The 25,441-nt window shown below is 51.2% G+C and overlaps 1 protein-coding gene across 1 annotated transcript in view; it reads right to left on the bottom strand.

The window, feature by feature from the left end:
* Positions 1–4,695: 4,695 nt before the first annotated feature.
* GABPB2 (GA binding protein transcription factor subunit beta 2) overlaps positions 4,696–25,441 on the bottom strand; it is a 36,526-nt gene continuing 15,780 nt past the window's right edge. The window contains exons 6-8 of the mRNA XM_056113450.1: positions 9,663–9,848; positions 5,129–5,256; positions 4,696–4,974 (exon numbers count right to left, since the gene is read on the bottom strand). Of these exons, the coding sequence (XP_055969425.1) occupies positions 4,696–4,974; positions 5,129–5,256; positions 9,663–9,848 (593 nt within the window). The remainder of the gene's footprint in view (positions 4,975–5,128; positions 5,257–9,662; positions 9,849–25,441) is intronic.

Genomic DNA, 25,441 nt, shown 5'->3' with positions numbered 1-25,441 from the left:
AATATAAAGGCTGAAAATGGAGAAAATCAAAGGTACCTAAGAGCATCTTTTTTTTTTTCCTTTTTTGTTTTTTGGGTCACACTTTGGCAATGTCAGGGGTTACTCCTGGCTCTGTACTCTAGAATTACTCCTGACCATATAGGATGCTGGGGATCAAACAGGGGTAGGCCTCATGCAAGGCAAATGCTCTACTCGCTGTACTATTGCTCTGCCCCCTTAGAGAGCATCTTTAAGGCACTAACTCCAAAACATAAAAAACCTAAAGTCAAGATATCCCACATTTCAAGAAACCTCAACGCTGGCATTAAAGACCCCACAGAGGTAGTGACAGGAAGGCAATGTGCATTTCTGACATCCCTGAAGTCAGAAACAAGAATAGAAATATTAAGGTTTTTCCTCTGGGAGGGGGTGAGATTTGGAACAACAACAACAAAAAAAAGTGAAGTCTAAAATCCCTGTATTAATACTGATACCGTAAAAGCAGCGCTATCCATGGTTCTGGTTCTGGGGCCAGGCCCAGTGTTGTGCTGTGCTCAGAGTTGCCAGGAGACCCTCAGTGGCGCTGAGATCAGACCCGGGCTCAGCCTACTGTGCTCTCAGTCTCCACAGCAGCTTCAACTCTCTTTATTTTTGGTTTGGGGGCCACAGCTGGCTGTGCTCAGAGCTGACTCCTGGCTCGGTACTCAGGGGTCACTCTGAACGGGATCTGGGGGACCATACGGGATGTTGGGGACCGAACGAGGGTCGACCAGAGCACTCCACACTGTCCTATGGCCCTGGCCCCAACAGCTTTAAGAGGAGGCGATCATTCTAGGCTCTAGTTCCCCAGCTCAAGTGCGAACTTTAATTCAGGCCAACCCTGCTAGGAAGCCATTTGGAATGCCCTATCCCAGACCCAGAAGCATGTCCCCAGCTTCCCGAGCTGATCCAGAAGGCATGGAAACCATAAATAACATTGCCATGCATGTATTCCATATTCAGCTTCAATTACAAGTTATCTCTAGCTAGTGTTCTCTCCAAGGCAGTGCAACTGGAGATCGCGTTCCTTCTCTTTGGGACGCTAAAGGATCTAACCCAAGTTAATAAAAACGAATACCTTTTCGCCACCATTCCTTTTAATACATTCCCCTTTTCTTCTTTGTCTCCACCTGTCTTGATTTCCAATCTCGCAGAGGTTACTAAAAACGAATCGGGTTGCATTAGAGAGGGTCCATCTGTTGGGGGGCCACATCTGGCAGTGCTCAGGGCTTGCTCCTGGCTATGCGAGGCTCAGAGAACCCGAGAGTGCTGGGGACTGGACCCAGCTGCCTGTGTGAAGCCCCTTCCCTGCGGTTCTATGGTTCCAGCCTCTGGATACATTTTTTTTCTCCTGTCGTGGGGGCTCCTCCTCAGAGTGCCTAGGAGGCATTGGTGGCCCTGACTGACCTCCTGCTCCATCTCGCCCTCTCTCAGACAGACTGTTCAGGGTCCGAACGAGTCCTCTCCAGAAAGAACAGTTTCCCCAAACCACAGGAATTCTGGAAGCGCAGGAGGGAGCATGGGACAGGAACCCACCATCCTCAACCATTTCCCTACCCCAGAAAGGGAGTTGACCAGGCCTAGATCTCTTCTGCAGTTAACACCTCCAGGCCCTTAACGAGGAGAAAAGCTGAGGCTGGTGTGTGCACTAAGAACACACAAAGCACAGTCGAGAGCAAAGACAAAACCCATCCGCAATAACAGCTGGTCCCTCTGCAGCGCTGGCTCTGAGGTACACAAAGCAGTGGGTGTCGGCATCCGGGCCAGGAAGGGGCTCGGAATGGAAGAGCAGCATCACCTGGAGAAGCAAATGCCCTGATTTCCTCTGCACCATGACAGGGTCCTCCACTGCCTTTCCCCTTGTCCTCGACAGCCCAGAGTAATCGATCAATCAATCTCTGATGGTCTTGGGCACTCACTACTCAAGCCCATGGACAAAACCTAGCAAAGGTCGCAAGGAACACTGTAGCACTATCCCCTCCTTCATCAATTTGCTCGGGCACCAGTAACGTCTCCATTGTGACACTTGTTACTGTTTTTGGCATATTGCCACGGGGAGCTTGCCAGGCTCTGCCGTGGGGGCGGGATAGCCTTGGTAGCTTGCCAGGCTCTCCAAGAGGGATGGGGGAATCGAACCCAGGTCGGCCGCATGCAAGGCCAACGCCCTACCCGCTGTGCTACTGCTCCAGTCCAGGTGGCAAGTAACCAGGTTAATTTCAAAACTGGTATTTTGGCCATTAAGCCTCTAAGAGCTAATTCGGTTTGTGAAATCTGATTTCGAGAGCTGTCGCGCAGTCCATTTTGCACTCCAAAGGAGTCTGTGCTCTGGAAAACTGCCTCGCTAATCAAGGTAAACAGAATTATGTTAACTGTCAGGTTTTACTCCAAATTAAAAATGTATGTCTTCTTCGTAATTGCTAATTAAGAAAACTGTATTCCGGTCAGTCAAGTGTTTACTTGGCATGACTCCCCTAAGTTTCTTCTAGTTTATAACAAAGCAAGCAGCGAGCAGAGCTGGAATGATAAGGGACCAACTTCAAAGGCAGCATCCTCTGGGACTATGACCTTCTCACAACCTCCTGCCAGCCAGTCTTCTTTTGAAAAAAGAAAAAAAAAAGACAAGTTCACACACACACACACACACACACACACACACAGGTCCCTGATTTTAAGACTCTGATACTATGACCTTCTCACAACCTCTTGCCAGCCAGTCTTCTTTCGAAAAAAGAAAAAAAAAGACAAGTTAACACACACACGACAACACACACACACACACACACACACACACACACACAGGTCCCTGATTTTAAGACTCTGATACTATGACTTTCTCACAACCTCTTGCCAGCCAGTCTTCTTTTGAAAAAAGAAAAAAAAAGACAAGTTAACACACACACACACACACACACACACACACACACACACACACACACAGGTCCCTGATTTTAAGACTCTGATACTTCTCACTTCTTTGCCAAGACACAGTGAATACCTATAAGCTCTGTTTAAGGCTGACCCTGAGGGAAAGAGTAATTTACTCATCCCAAATGAATATAAAACGACACATCATGCTTAGCATTCAATTCCCACCCCTCCTTTCCTTTCCTTATAAAAATTCCACGTGCCGGGGGCAGAGATAGGACAGAGGGCAGGGCACCTGCCTTTCATGGGACAGACCTACGTTCGACCCCTGGCACCCTCTATGATCCCCAGAGTCTCCCCAGGAGTCATTTCTGAGTGCAGAGCCAGGAGTAAGTCCTGAGCAGGGCTGGATATGGCCCCAAAATAAAAAAATAATAACAATAAAACAAAACAACAAAAGAATGGTTAGAAAACCTCATTAAAAGGCTTAAAGAGGGGCTGGAGAGATATTTCAGTGGGTAGGGCTCATGTCTTGCATGCAGCCAACCTGGGTTTGATCCCTGGCGCCCCATATGGTCTCCTGAGCCCAGCCAGGAGTAGTTTCTGAGTGCAGAGCTAGGAGAAAGCCTTGAGGAGGCTGGAGCGATAGCACAGTGGGTAGGGCGTTTACCTTGCACGCGGCCAACCCGGGTTCGATTCCCAGCATCCCATATGGTCCCACGAGCACCGCCAGGAGTAAATCCTGAGTGCATGGCACTGCTCTGTCAGGCTCCCAAATCAAAACAAACAAGCCAGTGGGTCACAGAGCTTGTACGGTAGGGCACTTGTCTCGCATATGGTAGATCTGGCACTCCACATGGTCTCCAAGCCCTGCCAGAAACGATCCCTGAGCAGAGCCAGGAGTAAGCCCTTAGCAATGCTGGGCATGGCCCCAAAACCGAAAAAAGTGGAAAAACCAAAAAAAAACCCTGTAAGCTTACAGAAAGGCACAATCAGAAAAAGCCACAGAACCTTATGAAATTAAGAGCTGCTATTAAAGTATGACATTATCTAAATAAATGTTCGGAAGCAAGTTGCTCTACCAGCTGACTTACACTCCTTCCTCTCAGTTCTATAAAATCAAGCCAGAGCAAAGTGTGTCTCCAGAGACCAGACCGTTTGCTAAGCCCAGAGGCCCCCTCTTGGCCACTTGGAGCAAGAGGAAGCACAGCCCGGAGGAATTTTGAACTTATAGACGTTTCTCCCACATAAACAAGTTTTCCTTCTTTTCCAGTTTTCGAAATCTCTGTTTTGGTTTCTTAAAACGGCATCTGAGCTTAGGACACCATAGATGCAGACACAGTGAGGCGAGCAGAAAATCTGTTTTCAGTGGAATCAAGGCCGGTGGGAAGACCCGCTTATCTGGAAGCAGCCGCGAGTCCTTCTCTGCCCAGAGCTGGCGTCTAGCCGCCCAATTAGTTTTGTTTTGTTTAACAGGTGCACACGAAAAATATAAGGCACGTCTTCAGGTAACTTGCTGGTCTGCTGGTAAAAAGCTCTGGCTACGTTCGTCATCATCAAGCCTGGTGCTAGGAAGTCGGCTACTTAAAAAACAACCGATGCACACATGCAGCATTATTTGACCTCTAGTTTCAAAGCACTGACAGCTCGAGCAATTTGGTCCTTACTCGTCGGGCCCGTCAGAAGAGGCCCCTAACCTGGCCTTCTGGTTCACAGTGGAGCGGCACCAAGCCCCGACCAGCCGTCTCCTCGAGGCACTCTGGGTTCCCCTGCAGGAAGCGGGAGGGAGGCTGAGACGGCCGCGGCGGCCTGTTACGAGGAAACGGCTTCCACGGGCCCCGCCGCTGTCCCGGGCATCCCCGGCTTGCTCTCTTCCTCTTCCTTCTCCGTCACCACCACGGTGCTGACCTCAGTCCCCTCCTCGACCACAGCGAAGTCCGCGCCGTTGGGCTGCCGGCAGGCCATGGCCTCGAGCCGGAGCCGGTACTGCTCGGCTTCCTGCTCCTTCCTGAGCAGCTGGTGTCGGTACTCCTGGGCTCTCCGGTTGGCCTCCTGGAGCTGCCGCTGGAGCAGCTCCTTCTCGGCGCCCACCTGGAAAAGCGGGCCGGGTTACCGTCCGGGGCGGGGGGAGACGGACAAGGGTGAGGCTCATGCCTGGAAGGACGGCTTGGGGACCGGGAGCAGAGGCAGTAGCAGGGCACGTGCCTGCGCGCGCGAGACGCTCCCGCAGTGCGAGGGTTATTACCTTGCTCTCCACGCTGCTCGTGGGCACCTCCGTGAGCCGGGCTTTCTTGGTGGACGGCCACTTCTCCATCGCCGCCTCCTCTCCAGCGACAGTCGCCTCTGCAGCCTGACTGGCAGGCACCGTGAGAACTACAAGCCAAGGGATGCCCATCGGAAGAGGCGGATTAGGTAGGAAAACAGAGAGCTTTTGGGTTTGAATCGGGAAATGGACTGAAAAACGCTCTTTCTTTCTTTCTTTTTTGCCCCAGTTTCACACCTGGCAGGGTTCGGGGGACCCTTTGTGGTGCTGGGGATTCAACCCCAGTTAGACAAGTAAACAAGAGTCTGGCCTGCTGAAATCTCCAGCCCCTTCCTCCTTCTTTTTGGGGGCTACACCTATCAGTGCTTGGCGTTGCTTTTGGCTTGGTGCTGGGGGCTGACTGGACCCTCAGCATAAAAAGCATAGAACTAGGCCTTACTTCTTATTTTTCACATTCCTTTGTATTCTGAAATCAATAAGTCATGGCCTTGTAGAAAGAGACAGAGAAACACTAAAAACGGTCTCAAAAAGGAAGAACAAGGGCTGCTGAACAGTGAGCACTGCGGGTAGAGCATTTGCCTTGCACAGCTGACCTGGGTGTGATCCCTAGAACCTCTTATGGCCCCACAAGCCTCACCAGGAGAGATTCCTGAATGCAGAGCCAGGGGTGAGCCCTGAGCACTGCCAACCAAATGTGGCCCAAACACAAAAAAGGAGAGTGAACTTTTTTTTTTTGTCATCTTTTTGGGTCACACGTAGTGATGCTCAGGGATTACCCCTGGTTCTGCACTCAGGAATCATTCCTGGTGGTGCTCAGGGATCACATGGGATGCCGGGGATGGAACTTCCCAGGTTGGTCACGTTCAAGGCAAATGCCCTACTCACTGTACTATTTCTCTGGCCCCAAGAGTAAACATTTCTGTCTTAAAGCCACGCAGGTAGGCCCCAAGTTAAAGCTCCTGTGTAGAGATGTCTGACTGAGCATAGCTTATAAGACTCTGACCAATTTATGCCATGAATAACATATTTCTGCAGGAAGAACTCGACTAAAGATATCTAAAACATTTACATGAACTTCTTGGCAAGGACGAGAGATGGTCCAGAGGTTAACTGTACTATCTCTTGATTACGTACAGTCAATCCTAGTTTGATCTCCTGCCCTGCACACGGCCCACAAGCATCAGCATGAGTGACCTAACACAGAGCCACAAGCAGACAGATGTGAGCCACTCTCCAAAAAAAAAATTAAGGTTTTTTTTTTCTTGTTTTTTGCTTTTTTGGGCTGTGCTATCGCTCCAGCCCATGCCCTTTTAAAATAATAAACAGGGGCTGGAGTGATAGTACAGCGGGTAGGGCGTTTGCCTTGCACGCGGCTGACCTGGGTTCGATTCCCAGCATCCCATATGGTCCCCCGAGCATTGCCAGGAGTAATTCCTGAGCGCATGAGCCAGGAATAACCCCTGTGCATGGCAGGGTGTGACCCAAAATGCAAAAATAAATAAAATAAAAAACAGAGGCCAAACACCCATGAGCGCTCAGGCTCTGAAGGGTCTCACACTAGTGCTCCATGGACAGTGCTCCACCACTGAGCTAACTCCCCACATACACAACCTGCTCGGCTCTGAATCTGGAAGGGCTAGGTCTGATTTCCAGCTCTGTAGAAAAAGGAAAAGTAAAGGGACAGGCTGGCCACTTGCCTTGCACTCGGCTGACCCAGGTTTGATCCCCCCCAGCATCCCTCTGGTCCCCAGAGCTGCATTGGGAATGATCCCAGAGCGCAGAGCCAGCAAGCGACAAAGACCTCTGGGTGTGACCCAAAACCAACCAACCGAAAAAACAAAACAACCTCCACACACACACCAAAAAAAAAAAAAAAAATCCTGTTTCTTGATATAACAGCCATGATAAACATCTTGAGCTACATGCCGCTCCGCTGTACAACTGCCCTGGCCCCCCAAAATACGCTTTTGGTGTCTTGGTGGTATTGGGGAATGAACCCTGAGCCTCACATGCAAGACACCATCTACTACTGAGTTACACGCAGCCACGTGTCTCCTCAGACCTTCAACCTCCCAGAGATCGGGGGTGGGGGCAGGGTCTCCCCCAGCAGAGCTTGAGATCCTGGGGCCTTTCGCAGCGATACTAGGTCCGTTCTGTCATCCTCCAATGCCCTCAGACCTGCCGCCCCTGGTATCCTGAGGGGCTTGGAGCCCTCCCAGGCAGTGCTAGGGACCCAGGAGCCATCCTCAGCGACGCAAGGGCTGGGAGTTTGGGTCTCACGATGCCGCGCTGCTCAGACCCCGGGGTGCTGGGCGACTGTGATGGCAGGAATCAAACTCAGGGTCTGGAGACCTGAAGGCATGTGTTCCAGCCCTCGGAGTCACTTCCTGATCTGACCTCCAGCATTCACTGATTTTTGTGGGGGTCGGGGGAGGAGACCCCCAAAGGGTGCTGGGGCTGTCTCTCCCAGTTACCCTCAGCCAGCCAGGCGGTCTGCTCCAGGCTCACGCCACGGAGAGTGCTACTGGGGCTCCATGGCACTGGGGCTGCCAGGGTCATTCCCGGTGGTAACTGGGGGCTGCCAGGGACATGCCTAGTGATGCCTGGGAGACCGTACGCTGCTGGAAATAAGGGCCTTAGCCCCTATACTATTGCTGCAAGCCACAGTCGCAACGTTCTTGCTGTCCCGAGGACTCAGTAGACGGGCCTCACACACGCAAGGTAAGCACTCATCCAGAGTCGCGTGCTCAGAGCGCCAACTTCCGATACTCAGGAGTTAAACTGGAATAATTGGTTTCCTTCCTTTTTAGGGGGCGGGGGTGGTGGGTGGGGGGAATACATCTGGCAGTGCTCAGGGCAGCTCCTGGCTCTGTGCTCGGTAATCACTCCTGGAGGTGTCTGGGGGAGGATATAAGATCTGGGTTGGCTGCATGCAGGTGCCTTTCCTGCTATTTTATCTCTTCAGCGGCTCCTTCTCTTTTCTTAGAAAAACAACTTCTTATTTAGTTTCTGGCCAACCCCAGTGTAATTCAGGGCTTGTTCCTGGCTCCGTACTCAAGAGTGACCCTGGCAGTGCTCAGGGAACCAAATGTGGCACCAGGGATCTAACCAGAGTCGGCCAAAGTGGCTGCATGAGATGCCAGTGCCCTACCTCCTCGACTACTTCACTGACCCCCACTTACATATTTTTGAAGAAGTAATATATTCATGAGGCAAAAATTAAAAGCCGAGCCAGAGAAAGTACAGGGGTCACAGCGCTTGCTGTGCCCGTCGATCCTCGGCACGGCATCTGGTTCCCTGAGCACCACCAGGAGCGACCACGGGGCCAGGAGTAATGCCAGGACACCGCTGGGGGTGCACCTCCAAATTAAAAGTACATAAAGACACACACAGTGAAAAATCTCTCATCCATCTCCAACCACGAAGTCGCCCTTCCAGGAAGTAACTAATGTCATCAAAGTTATTCCTGTGCGTTCTTTCAGAGACAGTCCCCGATACAGCAGCTGTGTATCCTGTATTGCTGAGGACAGCGATATTCATGTGCCCACCTGTTTTTCAGCTTTGGGGCCGCCCTGAGGTGCTCACAGGGGGCGAGTCGACCCTGGGCTGCCTCCGTGCTAAGCTACATGTAAGGCAAGAGCCCCCCCCGCTCTGGCCCCCCAAAATACATTTTTGGTGTCTTGGTGGTACTGAATCCTGAACTTCACACATACAAGATACGCATCTACTACTGAGTTACACGCAGCCACGTGTCTCCTCAGACCTTCAACCTCCCACAGATCGGGGGGTGGGGGCAGGGTCTCCCCCAGCAGAGCTTGAGATCCTGGGGCCACTGGCTCGCGCCTGAGTTCTCTGCATCCTCTGGTCGCCTTTTGTTGTCTCTGTGTCACACCCAGCGGCGCCCACGTCCTACCCTTGGCTCTGTGCTCAGAGATCATTCCTAATGGTGCTCGGGGGATGCTACGGGGTCCCAGGGATGAAACCCGGGTCTGGCCATGTGCAAGGCAGACACCCTGCCTGCTGAGCCATCTCTCCAAGCTCCGTGCTGCCTGTCTGATGGGCAGGGCCTGTGCTGACCCCCTCGCCTCGCTGCTTCCATGTACTCGCTGTGCTGTGAACAAGACTCCTGGGCACAGGCCTTTTCAGGGGTGGACTGGCACACGCCCTGCTGTGCCCTGGGGATGGCCTGCCCTGCTGTCTGTCACGGTGCTGACGCCAGGCTGACCACCTGCGGCTGGCACCAGGGACTGAAGTGGTCTTGGGCTTGCAGGGCAGGTCGTTTTCACTAAGCAGTTCCTGGAGCCCCTGAAATAGCTTCTGATAGATGGTTTGCGGGCCCAGGATAGAAACTAAAGGGCTAGAGCACATGGTCTGCCAGGCTGGAGGGCCAGAGCTGGTTCCCAACACCACACAGTCCCCTGAATACCGCTGGCAGGGATCCCAACTGAACCAGAAGATGCCCTGGAGCACAGCTGGGTGCACCCCTCCCCCATAAATAAGTAAGCAGGCAGCTCACCTTGCTGTCCATCTTGCATGGTCACAATGAACGGTTGGCCGATGCCTCCCGTCGGGACTGCTGTCTGAATGTTACCCAGGGGAACTCCATCGGTCACTATAGTGATGACTCTCTGGCCGACACCTCCTACCACATGCTGGACTGATGAATTGACAGAATAGCCATCTGTGACTTCCTCCGAATTGACTAGAAAGAACAAAAGAAAAATTTAAATTTCCATTTTAAAACATAAATCCAATTTTGAACTGGAGAGAGAAGGCAGCAGGTAAGACACCTGTCCGGCACGCAGCAGGGGAGGCTTGATCCCAGCACTGCACAGGGTTGCCCCACCAGGAGTGCCCCCAAGAAAACAGCCTGAGCACAGCTGAGTGTGGCCGCAAATGAACAAGTGAACAGATGAACAAGGGAAGGAGCAGAAAGGTGTCCGAGCAGGGGCAGACAGACGGCTCAAGGGTTTGGGGTTCCTGCTCTCCACACAGGTGACCCGGACCCCACCTGCGAGGCACTGCTGGGCGCTGAACACTGCCGTGGAGTGACCCCCAAGAACAGGCTGTGGAGAGCATGCAAGCAAGACCAGATGTGACACCCAGATCAAAAATAAAAATTTAACATGTAGAGGCCAGAAAGATCGTACAGCAGGGAGGATGCTTGCTTTGTAGGCAGCCAACCATGCAGGTTTGATTCCCAGCTACCCCTAGGTCCCCCGAAACTCCACCAGGAGTGATCCAGGTGTGGCCCAAAAACAAAATGTTTGATTCCAGACAGAGGAAAAATATAGAAAGCAAACTGATTGTTTCAAGGGTAAAGAGACTTGAAAAAAATTTAGGTTAAGCTCTTTGCAAAAACAAGCTTTTAGAAGCAATCATGAATTAGAGTAAAAAAGAAAATAGAGTCCACTGGAACAATATTTTATTTTGGGCAGTGCTCAGGGGTCTCTCCCAGTGGGGTTCAGGGAGCCGTGCTTCCAGGAATATGCTCTGCCCTCCAAGTATCCCTCTGCCCAAGAACAGTACTTTCTAAAACGTCTTCACTGAGATACTAATACTTTTCACTACAGATTAGTTATGGGTTGGAGCAATAGCACAGCGGGTAGGGTGTTTGCCTTGCATGGGGCCATCCCAGGTTCGATTCCTCCGCCCCTCCCGGAGAGCCTGGCAAACTACCGAGAGGATCTCGCCCGCACGGCAAAGCCTGGCAAGCTCCCCGGGACGTATTCGATAAGCCAAACACAGTAACAACAAGTCTCACAGTTTGTTGTGAGACGTTACTGGTGCCCGCTCAAGCAAACCAATGAACAATGGGAGGACAGTGCTACAGTGCTACAGGTTAGTTTTAAGTATAAAAGTATGGGAAAAAAAAGGCTGATTTCAATATGAATGAACTTTTTTTTTTTTTTGGCCATGCCAGGTAGTACTCAGGACTTACTCCTGGCTCTGCACTCAGGGAACACTACTGGCAGGGTTTGCGGGGCCACATGGGATGCCAAGAATCAAACCTCAGGCCCAGGGGACCAACAGTAATGCTGGGGACGAAACCTGGTTCAGCTTTGCGCAAGACCAGCGCCCGAGCACTGTGCCTTCACTCCGGCCCTCCCCACCGCCATGAGGATTCAGCCAATGACTGGGGTCTGTTCAATGAGAACACTGAGGTCTTCTTTGCTTCTAAGAAACGGGAGCACTCCACTACCACTGAGCAATTTCAGTACGTCTCATATATACAGTCTCACTTTTTGCAAGACTCTCCTTGTGCCTCTTCAGAGAAACCCACCGTGGTAGTAGGCACTGCTTCCCTTAATGGGACCGAGTGACAGTACACATCAAATCAACACAGCCGAGATGAGGACGCTTGCGTTTGGAGAAGTGATTTACCTAAGAGCAAAAAGCAACGGAGCAGAGCGACGGTACAGCAGGGCGGATGCTTGCTTTCTGCGCAGCTGACCTGGGTTCCATCCCTGGCACTACAATCGGTTCCCTGAGCCTACCAGGAACGATCCCTGAGCGCAGAGTCAGGAGGAAGCACTGAGCACTGACAGGCGTGGCCAAAAACTAAAAATCAATAAATATTTTAAGAGGCAATCAGGGGGTCGATGCGATGGCGTGGAAATGAAGGCACTTGCCCTGCATCTGCTCACCCCAGGGCGATCCACAGCACCACAAACGGTCCACTGAGAACGGCCGGAAGCATCTCCGGAACAGAGTCAGGAGCAGTCCCTGAGCACGACTGGGGGTGGGTGCGGCCCAGCACTCCCCCACAGCGCAAACAGAAAAACCAGCACAAATACAGGTTTCCTAGGGTGCTTTCCTTCTGCCACGCTGCCCACTCATACGCGGCCAAGGATGGATCTTTATTGCTTCTGGCAGTGGGGCCTCATCTGGCGGTGCTCAGGGATCACTCCTGACGGGGCTCAGGGGACCATGCTGGGGACCGAACCTGGGTCAGCCGCATGCAAGGCAAGTGCCTTACCTGCTGTACCACTGCTCCAGCTTCTGAGTAGAGAATTTCGTGATTACTGTCAGTTGGAAAAACATCACTGAGGCTGGAGAGAGAGTAAAAAAAGAAAGAAAAATAGGATTGAATAGGACTGAAGGAATGTTTTCACCCACCGCCCAAATGTTGATGACAGAAAAAAAATCAAAATGATCTCTTTTCATTTGTGGCAGAGCAGATTGCCGGAGGATTCTAGGAGATTCCCTAATGAATGAATACTGAGCCCACTTGTGACCCTCCCCCATTTATATGACGTCCTAACCTTTTAATTATCTGAATAAAAGATCTGAAGCTTGTTTGGGTTTCTTTTTTTTTTCTTTTTGGGTCACACCCGGCGATGCACAGGGGTTACTCCTGGCTTTGTACTCCTGGCAGTGCTCGGGGGACCATATGGGATGCTGAGAATCAAATCTGGGTTGGCTGCGTGCAAGGCAAACGCCCTACCCGCTGTACTGTTGCTCCAGCCCTGATTTGAAACTTGTTTAAATACCAGAAGGTCACTCTTATGTAGAATGTTCTCTGCCACACTCCACTGGAAATGCCAGAACCGTTATCTCCAGAGACGATGAAAGCACACTGACCGCAGTGCCCCGGCCGGGTAGAGGCATGCGTGTCCCTTACTGGGATGCCCAATTCTAGTGGTGCAGGCTGCCATTCTGACTCATTCTACCTCAGCATCAGTCAAAGACACCTGCAGTCCCCCAAATCTGCCAACCTAAGACTAAACATTTCAATCTGAAGTATCTGGAGTCAGGCAAACAAACTAGAAACTACGAGAGACACAAAGGGGCAACTTCATCACTCTCTGGTCTTATCCAGCTAATGAACCAATTATTCTAGTGCTGACTAAATCTATGTTCCTCTTCCTAATGGTTCAAACGAAGCAAATCTGCCAGAGATTTAAAAACCGAAGAAGAGAGGGGAGTTCATCCAGCAAGCATCCTTCCCCGAGCTCTGGATGAACGCGGGGTGGGACTGCGAGCAGCCAAGGCATCACTGCGGCGATGTGGACCAGCTATTTCGTAAGAGGCAGAGGCGGCTCCGTGCAGAACCCAAGCTAACGAAAAATGGCTTAGTAAAGCAAAACCTTAGATCTCCGCTGTCCTCCACTTAATCTTGCTCTTTTTTTTTTTTGCTTTTTGGGTCACATCCAGCGATGCTCAGAGGTTACTCCTGGCTCTGCACTCAGGAATTAATCCTGGCGGTGCTCGGGATGCTGGGAATCGAACCCGGGTTGGCCGAGTGCAAGGCAAACGCCCTACCCGCTGTGCTATTGCTCCAGCCCCTAATCTGGCTCTTTAATTCAAACTGGCATAAACCAATTGCCAGGGGGTTAAATCTGCTTTAAGACTGAACAGTTTGGGGGCTGGAGTGATAGCACAGTGGGAAGAGCGCTTGCCTTGTTTGCCTTTGATTGCCCAGCATCTCATATGGCCAACCGGGGTTCGATTCCCAGCATCCCATATGGTCCCCCGAGCACCGCCAGGAGTAATTCCTGAGGGCATGAGCCAGGAGTAACCCCTATGCAACGCCGGGTGTGAGCCAAAAAGAAAGAAAGAAAGAAAAAAAAAGACTGAACGGTTTTCCCTTTAAGGTGGATTAAAGGGGGCCAGAGGAAAGTACAGCGAGTAGGGTACGTGCCTTGCATGTGGTCAACATGCCCGGGTTTGATCCCAGGCATCCCATTCGGTTGCCGAGCACTGCCAGGAGTGATCCCTGAGTGCAGAGAAAGCTGCTGGGTGTGGCCCCCAAACAAAATAAAACAATTGAAGTAGATTAAAAAAAAAATTCTATGCTCTGTACAGGCTACACGGCGCCCTCACTGATCACTCTGGAGACATACGCATGCTGAGCATTCCGGCCTCCACTCTCTAGGCTGGCCCTGCAGAGCATGAAACATATGAAGCTTATCTCATACCAAGCTAAGCGGTGGTAAGGGAGTATGACCCTTGAGGCTTTATTTAACCCCAGGACCTCGATTTCTCAGAAAGGTAAAGGTAAAAGGTACAAATCTGAAGTTTCATGCCAGGAATATTGCTAGCAGGAGCTACCCTGGGGTCCTCCCTGGCAACACACCACCCTCAGAGCACTGCCAGGTGTGGTCCTGATGGCTACTGAGTGCCACTGCATGTGCTCCCTGCCCACGGGAAAAACAAAAACCACAACAAGGGGCTGGGGTGACGAAACTGAGGGGAGAGTCCTTGCCCTGCATGCAGCTGACTTGGGTTCGATCCTTGCTGAACGTCGTATGATTTTCTGAGCCACGCCAGGAGTTACTCCTGAGAGCAGAGCCAGGAGTAAGCTCTAAACGCCACTGGGTGTAGCCCAAGAAAACAAATCAGCAGTGAAAGCTGAATTCTTGAAAATTCACTTATTGCCTATCAAAGGGCGATACTGAATGACCCATCAGCACTAAATGCCAACAATCACTGGGGCAAGAGATAGTACAGTGGGTAGGGTGCCTGTCTTGCATGTGGAAGATCTGGGTTCAATTCCTGGCACCCGCAGATGGCCCCCCAAGCCCTGCAAGGAGTTATCTCTGTGCACAGTATTAGGAGTAAGCCGTGGCACTGCCAAGTGGCCCAGAAACCAGAAAAAGAAAAAAGAAAGACACTGGGGTCCCAAAAGATAGTAGAGCAGGCAGGGAACGTGCCTTACACTCAGTCAACCTGGGTTCAATCTGGGTAGGTCTGGGTTCATCCCTGGCATCCTATAGGGTCCCAAGTCCCACCAGGACTGATCCCTGAGAACAGCCTGGTGTGGCCGAACCCCCCCGCCACAATCCTCCAATCCCCCAAAAACCTGGAAATCTATTTTCTACATGATAAGGTTCTGGTTCTAAGCTCAGTGCTTCCACACTGAGGCCTGCGCCCCATCACTGCCACAGACACAGCACAGTGTAGGTCTCCAGCCTTCTTACAGCTCTTCTCATTTCTGAGTGCAGAGCCAGAAACCCCTGAACATCACTGGGTGTGGCCCCAAAACCAAACAAAAATTTTTTAAAAGGGGGTGTCAGAGCAATAGCACAGCGGGTAGGGAGCCTACTTTGCTTGCAGACGGCCTAGGTTCGATCGTTGACTTCCATGTGGTCCCCAAGCACCACCAGGAATCATTCCTGAGTGCAGAGGCAGGCGGGAGCTCTGAGCACTGATGTGGTGTCACCAATACCAAACAAAACTGTCCTGGGCTGGGGACAAAGCTGAAGATGTGACGGGCATGCCTGGCATACGTGAGCGGCTCTGGGCGGGGCCCTGGACCAGATGTCCCCTCCCCAGCACTGTTCAGTTTAAATCCTGTATTAATGGATGCCCTTGCCCAGCACTGCTCGGTAGGGACCCCGCACTGACGGATGTCTCCTTCCTGGTACTGCTCGGTGTGGAACCTTTCCTGTAGTGGCATGAGCTGAACTGCTCTCTTCCGGCAGATGTGGGATGCTGGGAATCGAACCCAGGTCGGCTGCGGGCAAGGCAGACGCCCTACCCACTGTGCTATCGCTCCGGCCCCCACACATACATTTAACTTTCATTAGAAATTGTACATAATGACAGGAACAGTACAAGGGTCAGGAATTTATCTTCCAAGTAGCCAATCCCAGTTTGATCCTTGGCACTTCCTAGGGTACCCTGAGCACCCCTAGGAGTAAGCCTGGGCACCATAATTATGAAGTGCCAAATACTGCACCAAAATTATATAAACCACATTAGACTGGTCTCCCAACAAACCCTGATACATTTATCTTCTTTCTCCCATTTTTCAATGCAAGCCTGGTCTCTGCACCAGGCTGTGGGGCGGGTGAGAGCCTTTCCCACCCCAAGGGACCCAGCCCCGTCAGCCGACCTCCACTGCCCAACCACTGCCACACTCCAGGCCGCTTTCCGGATGCTCAGGCCGAACTTCACGCATGAATGAAGCCCCACAGAACCCAGATAATGTGGAACTTTGTGACCTTGGACCCTGGACTCAACAGGACCAGAACAAAGATCCTCTGCCTGCTTCCCCCAGTCTCTGGTGATTCAGGGATCACACCCATAAGCCACACACTGCCGGCACCAGATAATCTCATCGGCCGACCTCCAGAACTCAAGGATGCTTCTCCCAGACAGTATAAAAGGAGGCTCCCAGAACCATGCCACTGGACTCTGCACCAGGCTGTGGGGTGGGTGAGAGCCCTCCCCACCCCAAGGATCCAGCCCCGGCAGCCGACCTCCACTGCCACACTCCAGGCCACTTTCTGGACCTCGCGGACGCGACACACTATAAGACACTTCCTACCCATTTATGCCTCTTGGAGAGCCCAGCAAGCTACCCAGAGTATCCTGCCCACACATGCAGAGCCTGGCAAGCTCCCCATGGCGTATTCAATATGCCAAATACAGTAACGACTATAGGTCTCACTCCCCTGACCCCGAAAGAGCCTCCAATCGTTGGGAAATGACGAGTAAGAAAAGGCTGCTAAAATCTCAGGGCTGGGGGGGCTGGAGTGATAGCACAACGAGTAGGGCATTTGCCTTGCACGCGGCCGACCCGGGTTTGATTCCCAGCATCCCATATGGTCCCCCGAGCACCGCCAGGAGTGATTCCTGAGTTCACGAGCCAGGAGTAATCCCTGAGCATCGCTGGATGTGACCCAAAAAGCAAAAGAAAGAAAAACAACAACAAAAAAATCAAATCAAATCAAATCTCAGGGCTGGGAGGAATAGAGACGTTACTGGCGCCCGCTCGAGTAATTCTACAATCAATGGGATGACAGTGATACAGTGATACTATTTTTATTATTATTTTGGGGGAACCTCCTAATAGAAGCTCAACGGGCTGCGGGGACTCCCCGGAAACGAAGCAGTTCCGTGGAAGGTGCCCAGCAATGCTTGGAAACCAGGTAGTGCAGGCAGCACCCCAGGGCTGGCTGCGAGCAGGACAAGCCCCTGTCTCGATATCTCTCTGGCTCCTTTATCTTGTTTGGCTGGTTTTGGTTTGGGGCCGCGCGCAGCAGCGCTTTCTCCGGGCTCTGCACTCGTGGGTCGCTCCTGGCAGGGCTGTGGAAGCCAAACGGGCGTCAGGGAGCCAACGTGGGTTGGCCACGTGCAAGGCAAGGGCGCCCTCCGCTGTACTATCTGTTGTCCCCTTGTCTTCTTTTTTAGGTACTATTATTTGGGGGGGTTGGGACCACTCCTGAAAGTGTTTAGAGGCTGGACTCTGCTTGGGGCCACCTGAGTTGGCCACATGCAAGGCCAGCACCTTCACCCTGTATTCTCTCCAGTCCAGGCCCAATTCTTGCATAACTGGAGAGGGAAGGAAGAGCAGAGACAGATAATATTAATCTACCAGAAGATGCTCAGGGAGGTGGGTAGCTGGAGTCTGGAAAGGAGCAGCAGCCCCGTCTGAGGGCTCCAAGCAGTCGCCCTTGCCTGCCATGCTGAGTTCACGCTTTTTTTTTTCCCCTTTATTTTATTTTATTTTATTTTATTTATTTTTTAAAGTTGTAGATTTACAATGTTTTGTGCTTTGGTTTCAATTATACAATGATCAGATACCCATCCCTCCACCAGTGCCCATTTTCCACCACCATGGATAATATCCCTCCCACCCCCATCCCCCCATCCCCCCGTCTCTGTGGCAGGGCAATCCCCTGTGTTCTCTCTCTCCTTTTGGGTGTTGTGGTCTGCAAAAGAGGCATTGAGGAGTTCACGCTTTCTTACGATCGCCTCTGTCCCATCACATGCTGACATTAAGAACTCTCACAAAGAAAAGGAACATGCACGTTTCAGAGATGCACACCCACACGTGGCCGTAAGTCACTAGCAGTAGGCAGAGGGAGCACCCAGGGCTAAAGGGGCTGGCTTTGAAGGTGACAGACCCCACCTGGATCTTTGAGCACCGGCAGGGGGGCCTCCCTGGACCCCCACTGTGAAGCAGGACCCGAGCGGAAATGAGTCCATCGGCCCCGTGGAGCGCAGAATCAATGGAGGAGCTCCGGGCTCCTGACACGTGGGAAGCTAGAGAAAGGGTCACCACAGCGCGACACCCCCACCCAAGACGGTGTGCACTCCCGAGGCGGGGCTGGTTGCAGCCCGGCCTGCCAGACACCAGCCAGACCATGAGGGAGGACTTCAGATTGGAAGCTGGAGGACAAAAGCATTCTGTGTTTCAGTAATGATGACGGGACTCGGACAGTTCTCACGCTCAATCAACCGGAATGGCTCACCCAACTTCCTGCAGCAGGAGAAAATAGGGCCAGAGCATAGGGCAGAGGGTTGGGCGCTGGCCTTACACTCAGCTGACCTGGGTTCGATCCCTGGCATTCACCTGAGCACCACCAGGAGTGATCCCTGAGCATCACCAGGTATGGCTCGCCTTTCAAAACAAAAACAAAGCAAAATGAAGTGCGAATACTTGTGAAAAACCAGGTTGAGTTTTCTGATTTACACAACTACAACTGAAGAGACCATGCAAGTGACCTCTTTTTTTTTTTAAATGCTTTTTGGGTCACACCCAGCAATGTTCAGGGGTTACTCCTGGCTCTGCACTCAGGAATTACTCCTGGCAGTGCTTGGGGGACCGTATGGGATGCCAGGGATCGAACCCAGGTCAGCTGCATGCAAGGCAAACGCCCTACCCGCCGTGCTATCGCTCCAGCCCCGCAAATGACCGCTTTAGCCTATGCGGTAAAGGGAATTCTAGGCAAGTCAAGCACTTCATTGTCCAATTTTGTTTCTTTCTCAATGTAAGACCCAACATCATATAAAATAAAATGTGCATGAATGAATATTGTGTTTTGGGGAAAGTTGCATTTGCAGAGATAACTTTTGTTACCTATTCAATTATGGCTTATATAAATTCCTCAGGCTAGAATTGAGGGGCATATGCTACTGTGGTCTAGAATATCTCAATCAGGGAAAACTAGATCAAGAAAAATGACATAACTTGTCCCAAATCATAGAGCTACTAAATGTCAGAGCCCAGTTTGAATGAAGTAAGATTTCAAAGTCTGTTCTTTTCATGACCGACAAAGCTATTTACACTTGGCTGTGGAATGCATCTAGCAGTTTGACAGAAACAGAATCCTCATATTCATCATGCTTAGCCCTGATTAATGCTAAAATTAGCGAATTAGTGTGCCTACCCCAACAGCTGCATTTGATGGTGGCTTTGAATGACTGATTAGTTACACATGGAAAACTGTAAGACCTTTGTATGATGGATTTTTTTTTTTTTGCTTTTTTTGGAGTCTCACCCGGCGATGCTCAGGGGTCACTCCTGGCTCATGCACTCAGGAATTACCCCTGGCGGTGCTCGGGGGACCACACGGGATGCTGGGAATCGAACCTGGGTTGGCCATGTTGGCTGCGTGCAAGGCAAACGCCCTACCTGCTGTGCTGTTGCTCCAGCCCCTGCACGATGGATTTTGAGATTAAAAAAAAAATCCACAAAATGACAATCCCAGTAGCACATGCTGTCACCTCAGCTTACATCCCGGGCACCCCAAGCTTCCCAGAACACACAGGGAGTGACCTGAGCTCCATGCCTCAGACGAGCCTCAAGCACCGTAGGTTTGGCCTCAAAATAAATGCTAACCCACGAGCTTCTCAGCTAAAGTCTGAAGAAATATTCCAGTGAGCCGGAGAGAGAAAACAGGGCTTAAGGCCCTTGCCTTGCACATGGCTGACCCAGGTCGAATTCCCAGCACCATCCACGGTGTCTGAGCCCACCACGAGTGAGCCCTGAGCACCACCAGCTCTGGCCCCTAAACAAAATTAAGTAAATAAATATAGTTCCAGGGATAGAACCCAGGGACTCGTATACCAGGAATCTGCTCTGCCACTGAGTTGCATCTCGGCTCCTTTCTTTCCTCTGAAATTTGGAAATGTCTGGGAGGCAGGAGTAGACCTGCTTCCTAAGGAGAAACTGAGGACAGGCCTGCACGCAGGAGGCCCTGCTTCAACCTGACTGAACACAGAGCTGGGAGAACCACCAGGTGTGACACCCTCCCACCCACCCTGCAAGAGAACAAAACACAAAATGCTAACACCAGGAGCAAGGTGACAATGGAGAGATCAACTCTGTTAAGTGCTGGTCTAGGATTTTCAATTTGCAGCTGCTGACAGAGAACAGAGAGCAGATTTGCGGAAAACAACAGGATATAAATGACACCAAGGTGAAGAATCCACCCTGTGGGGTGCTAGGGAGACAAAAGGGGGGTGAGTTGCCTGCCTCGCATGCAGCCAACTTCCTGGCACCCATGTGGTCTTTTCAGTACTGCCAGGTACGGCCCAAATGACCCTTCCTCAAAAACAGAGAAAGTACTTGTTTGGCCCAGAACACTAAGAATCCAAAGGCTGTGAAAGTCCTGATTATGCTTAGAAGCATATTTAAGCTAAAGCTTTTAAAATCATCCAGCGAACATGATTGCCACCCATGGCCTCTTTTGCAAACCACAACACCCAAAAGGAGAAAGAGAACAAAAGGGAATGCCCTGCCACAGAGGCAGGGTGGGATGGGAGGGATGGGGGGTGGGAGGGATACTGGGATCCGTGGTGGTGGGAAATGGGCACTGGTGGAGGGATGGGTACTTGATCATTGTATAATTGAAATCCAAGCACAAAAATTTATAAGTCTGCAACTGTACCTCATGACGTCTCACTAATTAAAAAAAAACACTCTTACTTTTAAAATTAAAAAAAAAAAATCATCCAGCTACCAGCAAAGCACAAAGCAGACTTTAAACGCCAGTTGGAATATAAAATTAAGGTCCCTACTGCCCGCTTATGGGCATTACAGAGTTACCCCCTACTGAGAAGCGTCCCTTCAACAGTGGTTTTGGTAAGGCCCTGCTATAAATGGGCCTGAAACCTTCGAGCCTCATAGCCACCGTGTAAAGGATGTGTGAGCTAGTCCAGTTTCGTCTTATTTATGTATGGTGGAGGTCAGCATCTGGCCTTGCCTGGCAGGGCAGGGCTGGAACCAGTCACACAGGATGGGATCCTCTATCTGTTTCTTCTGCCCTGGTGTCACAATGGACAGCGAGGTCAATATGAACCATAGAAGTAGCTTTCCTAAGACTGAGTGTTCCGGAGTCAATATTTGAACGCTGTCCTGAAGGCAAAATGCTATGTATACTATGTGTATTCTTTTTTTTTCTTCCAAAGTCAGATGTGACCAAAAAAACAAAAACAAAGACAAAAAAAATTTTTCCTTGTAAAATATTATTTGTGGGGTTGGAGTGATAGCACAGCGGGTAGGGCATTTGCCCTGCATGCGACCAACCCACGTTCGATCCCCCGAGCACCACCTGGAGTAATTCCTGAGTGCAGAGCCAGGAGTAACCCCTGAGCACAGCTGGGTGTGACCCAAAAAGACAAAAAAAAAAATGTTGTAAGAAGATGTAGAAAATAAGTTTACTGGGGCCGGTGCAATAGTACAAGAAGGCAGGGCACTTGCCTTGTACACAGTTAATCCAGATTCCATCCCTGGCACCCAGAAAGTTCCCCAAGCTCTCCAGCAGTGATCCCTGAGCAAAGAGGGAGGAGTAATCCTTAAGCACCACCAGGTGTGACCCCAAACCAAAAAAATAAAATGAGCTTCTTTGCTCCTTTTTAAAAAGAAACATATTTGGTTAAAAACAACAGCTTTCGGGGCTGGAGTAATAATAGCACAGTGGGTAGGGTGTTTGCCTTGCACGCGGCCAACCCCGTTTCGATTCCCAGCATCCCATATGGTCCCCTGAGCACCGCCAGGAGTAATTCCTGAGTGCAGAGCCAGGAGGAACTGTTGAGCATCGCCGGGTGTGACCCAAAAAGCAAAAAAAAAAAAAAAAAAACTTTCAAAAAATACGGACTTAATGCAGAACCCAGCAGCTTGGAGCAGAAAAGTGAACGGACTATGCATTGATCCAGGCCATCAAGTCTGCCGGAGGGGAAAGGGTGTTGCCCCATTCGCCCTCTCCTCTCTGGAAAGAACGATGGCGGCCACATGGGAGCCTTGTGGACAGCAGGTATGAGCCGGGAGTGTGGGGGCGACTAAAACCTCATGGGAAGGGGGGCGTTCCGGTCCGTCCTTCACGCCCTACCGAGGTCACCAGTTGCCCCCCACGAGCGGCTCTCCAGCACGGCCACAGCCCCAGAAGCACAAGGGCTTAATGCAGAACCCAGCAGTTTGGAGCAGAAAAGTGAACGGACTATGCATTGATCCAGGCCATCAAGTCTGCCGGAGGGGAAAGGGTGTTGCCCCATTCGCCCTCTCCTCTCTGGAAAGAAAGATGGCGGCCACATGGGAGCCTTGTGGACAGCAGGTATGAGCCGGGAGTGTGGGGGCGACTAAAACCTCATGGGAAGGGGGGCGTTTCGGTCCGCCCTTCACGCCCTACCGAGGCCACCAGTTGCCCCCACGAGCGGCTCTCCAGCACGGCCACAGCCCCAGAAGCACAACGACCTAATGCAGAACCCAGCAGCTTGGAGCAGAAAAGTGAAAGGACTATGCGTTAATCCAGGCAATCATTTCTGCCCAGAGGGGAAAGGGTGTTGCTCCCTTCCGCCCTCCTCCCTCTGGAAAGAAAGATGGCGGCCACATGGGAGCCTTGTGGACAGCAGGTATGAGCCGGGGGTGTGGGGGCGACTAAAACCTCATGGGAAGGGGGGGCGTTCTGGTCCGTCCTTCACGCCCTACCGAGGTCACCAGTTGCCCCCCACGAGCGGCTCTCCAGCACGGCCACGGCCCCAGAAGCACAAGGACTTAATGCAGAACCCAGCAGCTTGGAGCAGAAAAGTGAACGGACTATGCATTGATCCAGGCCATCAAGTCTGCCGGAGGGGAAAGGGTGTTGCCCCATTCGCCCTCTCCTCTCTGGAAAGAAAGATGGCGGCCACATGGGAGCCTTGTGGACAGCAGGTATGAGCTGGGAGTGTGGGGGCGACTAAAACCTCATGGGAAGGGGGGCGTTTCGGTCCGCCCTTCACGCCCTACCGAGGCCACTGGTTGCCCCCCGCGAGCGGCTCTCCAGCACGGCCAGGACTCCAGAACACAGAAACCAATTTCTTAACTATCTGACTTTCAGTAGAAATACTTCCAGGGTCAATAGGTAAAAGAGCAGAAATCCAAAACCAACATTTAATTCTTGAACCCAGCCGTAGAAAGCAAATCACTTCACAATGCTTTTTCAGCATGTCTGATTTGGGGGGGGGGGGTTAAACTCTAAATAATAGTGGTGAATCTTTTATTGAAACAATGAATCTAATCAAAGCAGATAGAGTGTTAACTAGAATTCATCTGCTTCACAGGGACGGGGAGGGGTGGGGGGTGGGGTTTTATTGGGGTTCTTCATGGTAAAAAATAAGTATTGGTAAAGGGAAATGTGTTTGATATTTGCATGACTGATACATAAACCTGAAAGCTTTGTAACCTTTCCCACAGTGATTCAATAAATAAATTTAAAATAAAATAAAATAAAAAAAAAAAAAAATACTTGTCTGCGTGTGTGTGTGTGTGTGTGTGTGTGTGTGTGTGTGTTGTGTGTGTGTCTGGTCCATACCAACAGAAATGGGGGTTGTTCCTGGCAGTGTTTGGGGGATCATACAGTGCTGGGAGTGGAGGATGGAACCCAGGGCTTTTGCATGCAAAGTCTGGGTTCAGTCTAGTGAGAGATCTCTCTGGCCCCCGCTCTTGTGTTATATATGTTTGCAAGAGCAGAGGGCTGAAGAGACAGCACAGGGGTAAAGCATCTGTCTGTCCTGCATCCCACATCCCTGAGCAGAGTCACAGATCATGCCTGAACACAGAGCCAGGAAAAGTCCCAGAGCACCACCATGTGTAGTTCCCCAAAACCAAAAGCAATAAACTGAGGCTGACGGGGTAGCTCAGCACGCAGCAGAGGTCTGCTCCCTCCCACCGCGTGGCCTCGGCACCACCAGGTGCAGCAGAAAACGAAATGAAGACTTTTACCCGCAAATTTTACATGTCAATCATAATCACATGTGCCTCTTTCGTTCTGGTGGTGCTGAGAGCATACTTCTGGCTCTGTGCTGAGGAGTGACAACTGCCTGTGATCAAGAGGTCTTGGGGTCAAGAGGTAGCACAGTACCACCAGGTGTGGCCCCAAACCGTCTGACATCCTGTGGCATTTCTCTGGCTCCACATACCCTTTTCTCATTGGTGCTCTAAGCAGTGGGCTGGAGCGATAGCACAGCGGTAGGGCGTTTGCCTTGCACGCAGCCAACACGGCCGACCCGAGTTCGATTCCTCCGCCCCTCTCGGAGAGCCCCGCATGCTACGGAGAGGATCTCGCCCGCACGGCAGAGCCTGGCAAGCTACCTGTGATGTATTCGATGTGCCAAATACAGTAACAACAAGTCTCATGATGGCGACGTTACTGGGCCTGCTCGAGCAAATCGATGAACGACGGGAGGACAGTGACAGCTCTAACAGCTCTAAGCTGCACTCATGCCAATTCTGCTTTGTTACTCCTGCTTTAGACTCAGGCTGCTGCTGTTTTCCTTAGCAATGCTGTTGTAGGTTCCTTTGGACTTCCATTTGGGGATACGTATAATCCTCCAACAGTCATCTATAGAATATTTTACATCAGTTTTATGTTTTTGGGTCACACCCAGCAATTCTCAGAGCTCACCCCTGGCAGGGCTCTGGGGACTCTATGGGGTGCCAGGAATCAGAGCCTTGTTGGCTCTTGTAAGACAAGCACCCTCCCCGTTGTACCATCACTCCAGCCGCAGAATATGCTACTTTTATTTTTATTTTATTGTATTTTTGCTTTTTGGGTCACACCCGGCGATGCACAGGGGTTACTCCTGGTTCGTGCACTCAGGAATTACTCCTGGCTGTGCTCGGGGGACCATATGGGATGCTGGGAGTCGAACCCGGGTCGGGCCGCGTGCAAGGCAATGTCCTACCCGCTGTGGTATCGCTCCAGCCCCAGAATATTCTACTTTTAACACAAAAAACTCACTAATAATCCCTTTAGATGATCTTCCCTCTTCCCGGAAAGAATAAATGCATTTGCTTTTGTTTTAAATCTCCTATTTGGGAAATATTCTGATGAAAGAGTGGGTGTCAGGGGACAGAGAGACAGTGTAGCAGAGAGGACATTTGCCTTGCACACAGTCGGCCTAGCTGTGATCCCCAGCATCCCATATGGTCCCCCGAGCCCACCATAAGTGATTTTTGAGTGCAAAGCCTGGACATGGACAGGAGCAATGCCAGACATGGCCAAAAGACAAAACACGTGAGTCAGGAGGAGAGGAACAGATATAGCATGACCGCACTCATTTGTGGAATATAAAAAAATAAAT

This window comes from Sorex fumeus, unplaced genomic scaffold, assembly GCF_029834395.1.
Source record: "Sorex fumeus unplaced genomic scaffold, SorFum_2.1 ptg000001l, whole genome shotgun sequence".
In the NCBI taxonomy this organism is placed as follows: Eukaryota; Metazoa; Chordata; class Mammalia; order Eulipotyphla; family Soricidae; genus Sorex; species Sorex fumeus.
The sequence above is the reverse complement of the archived record's forward strand: the minus strand, read 5'-3'. Positions and strand labels throughout refer to the sequence as shown.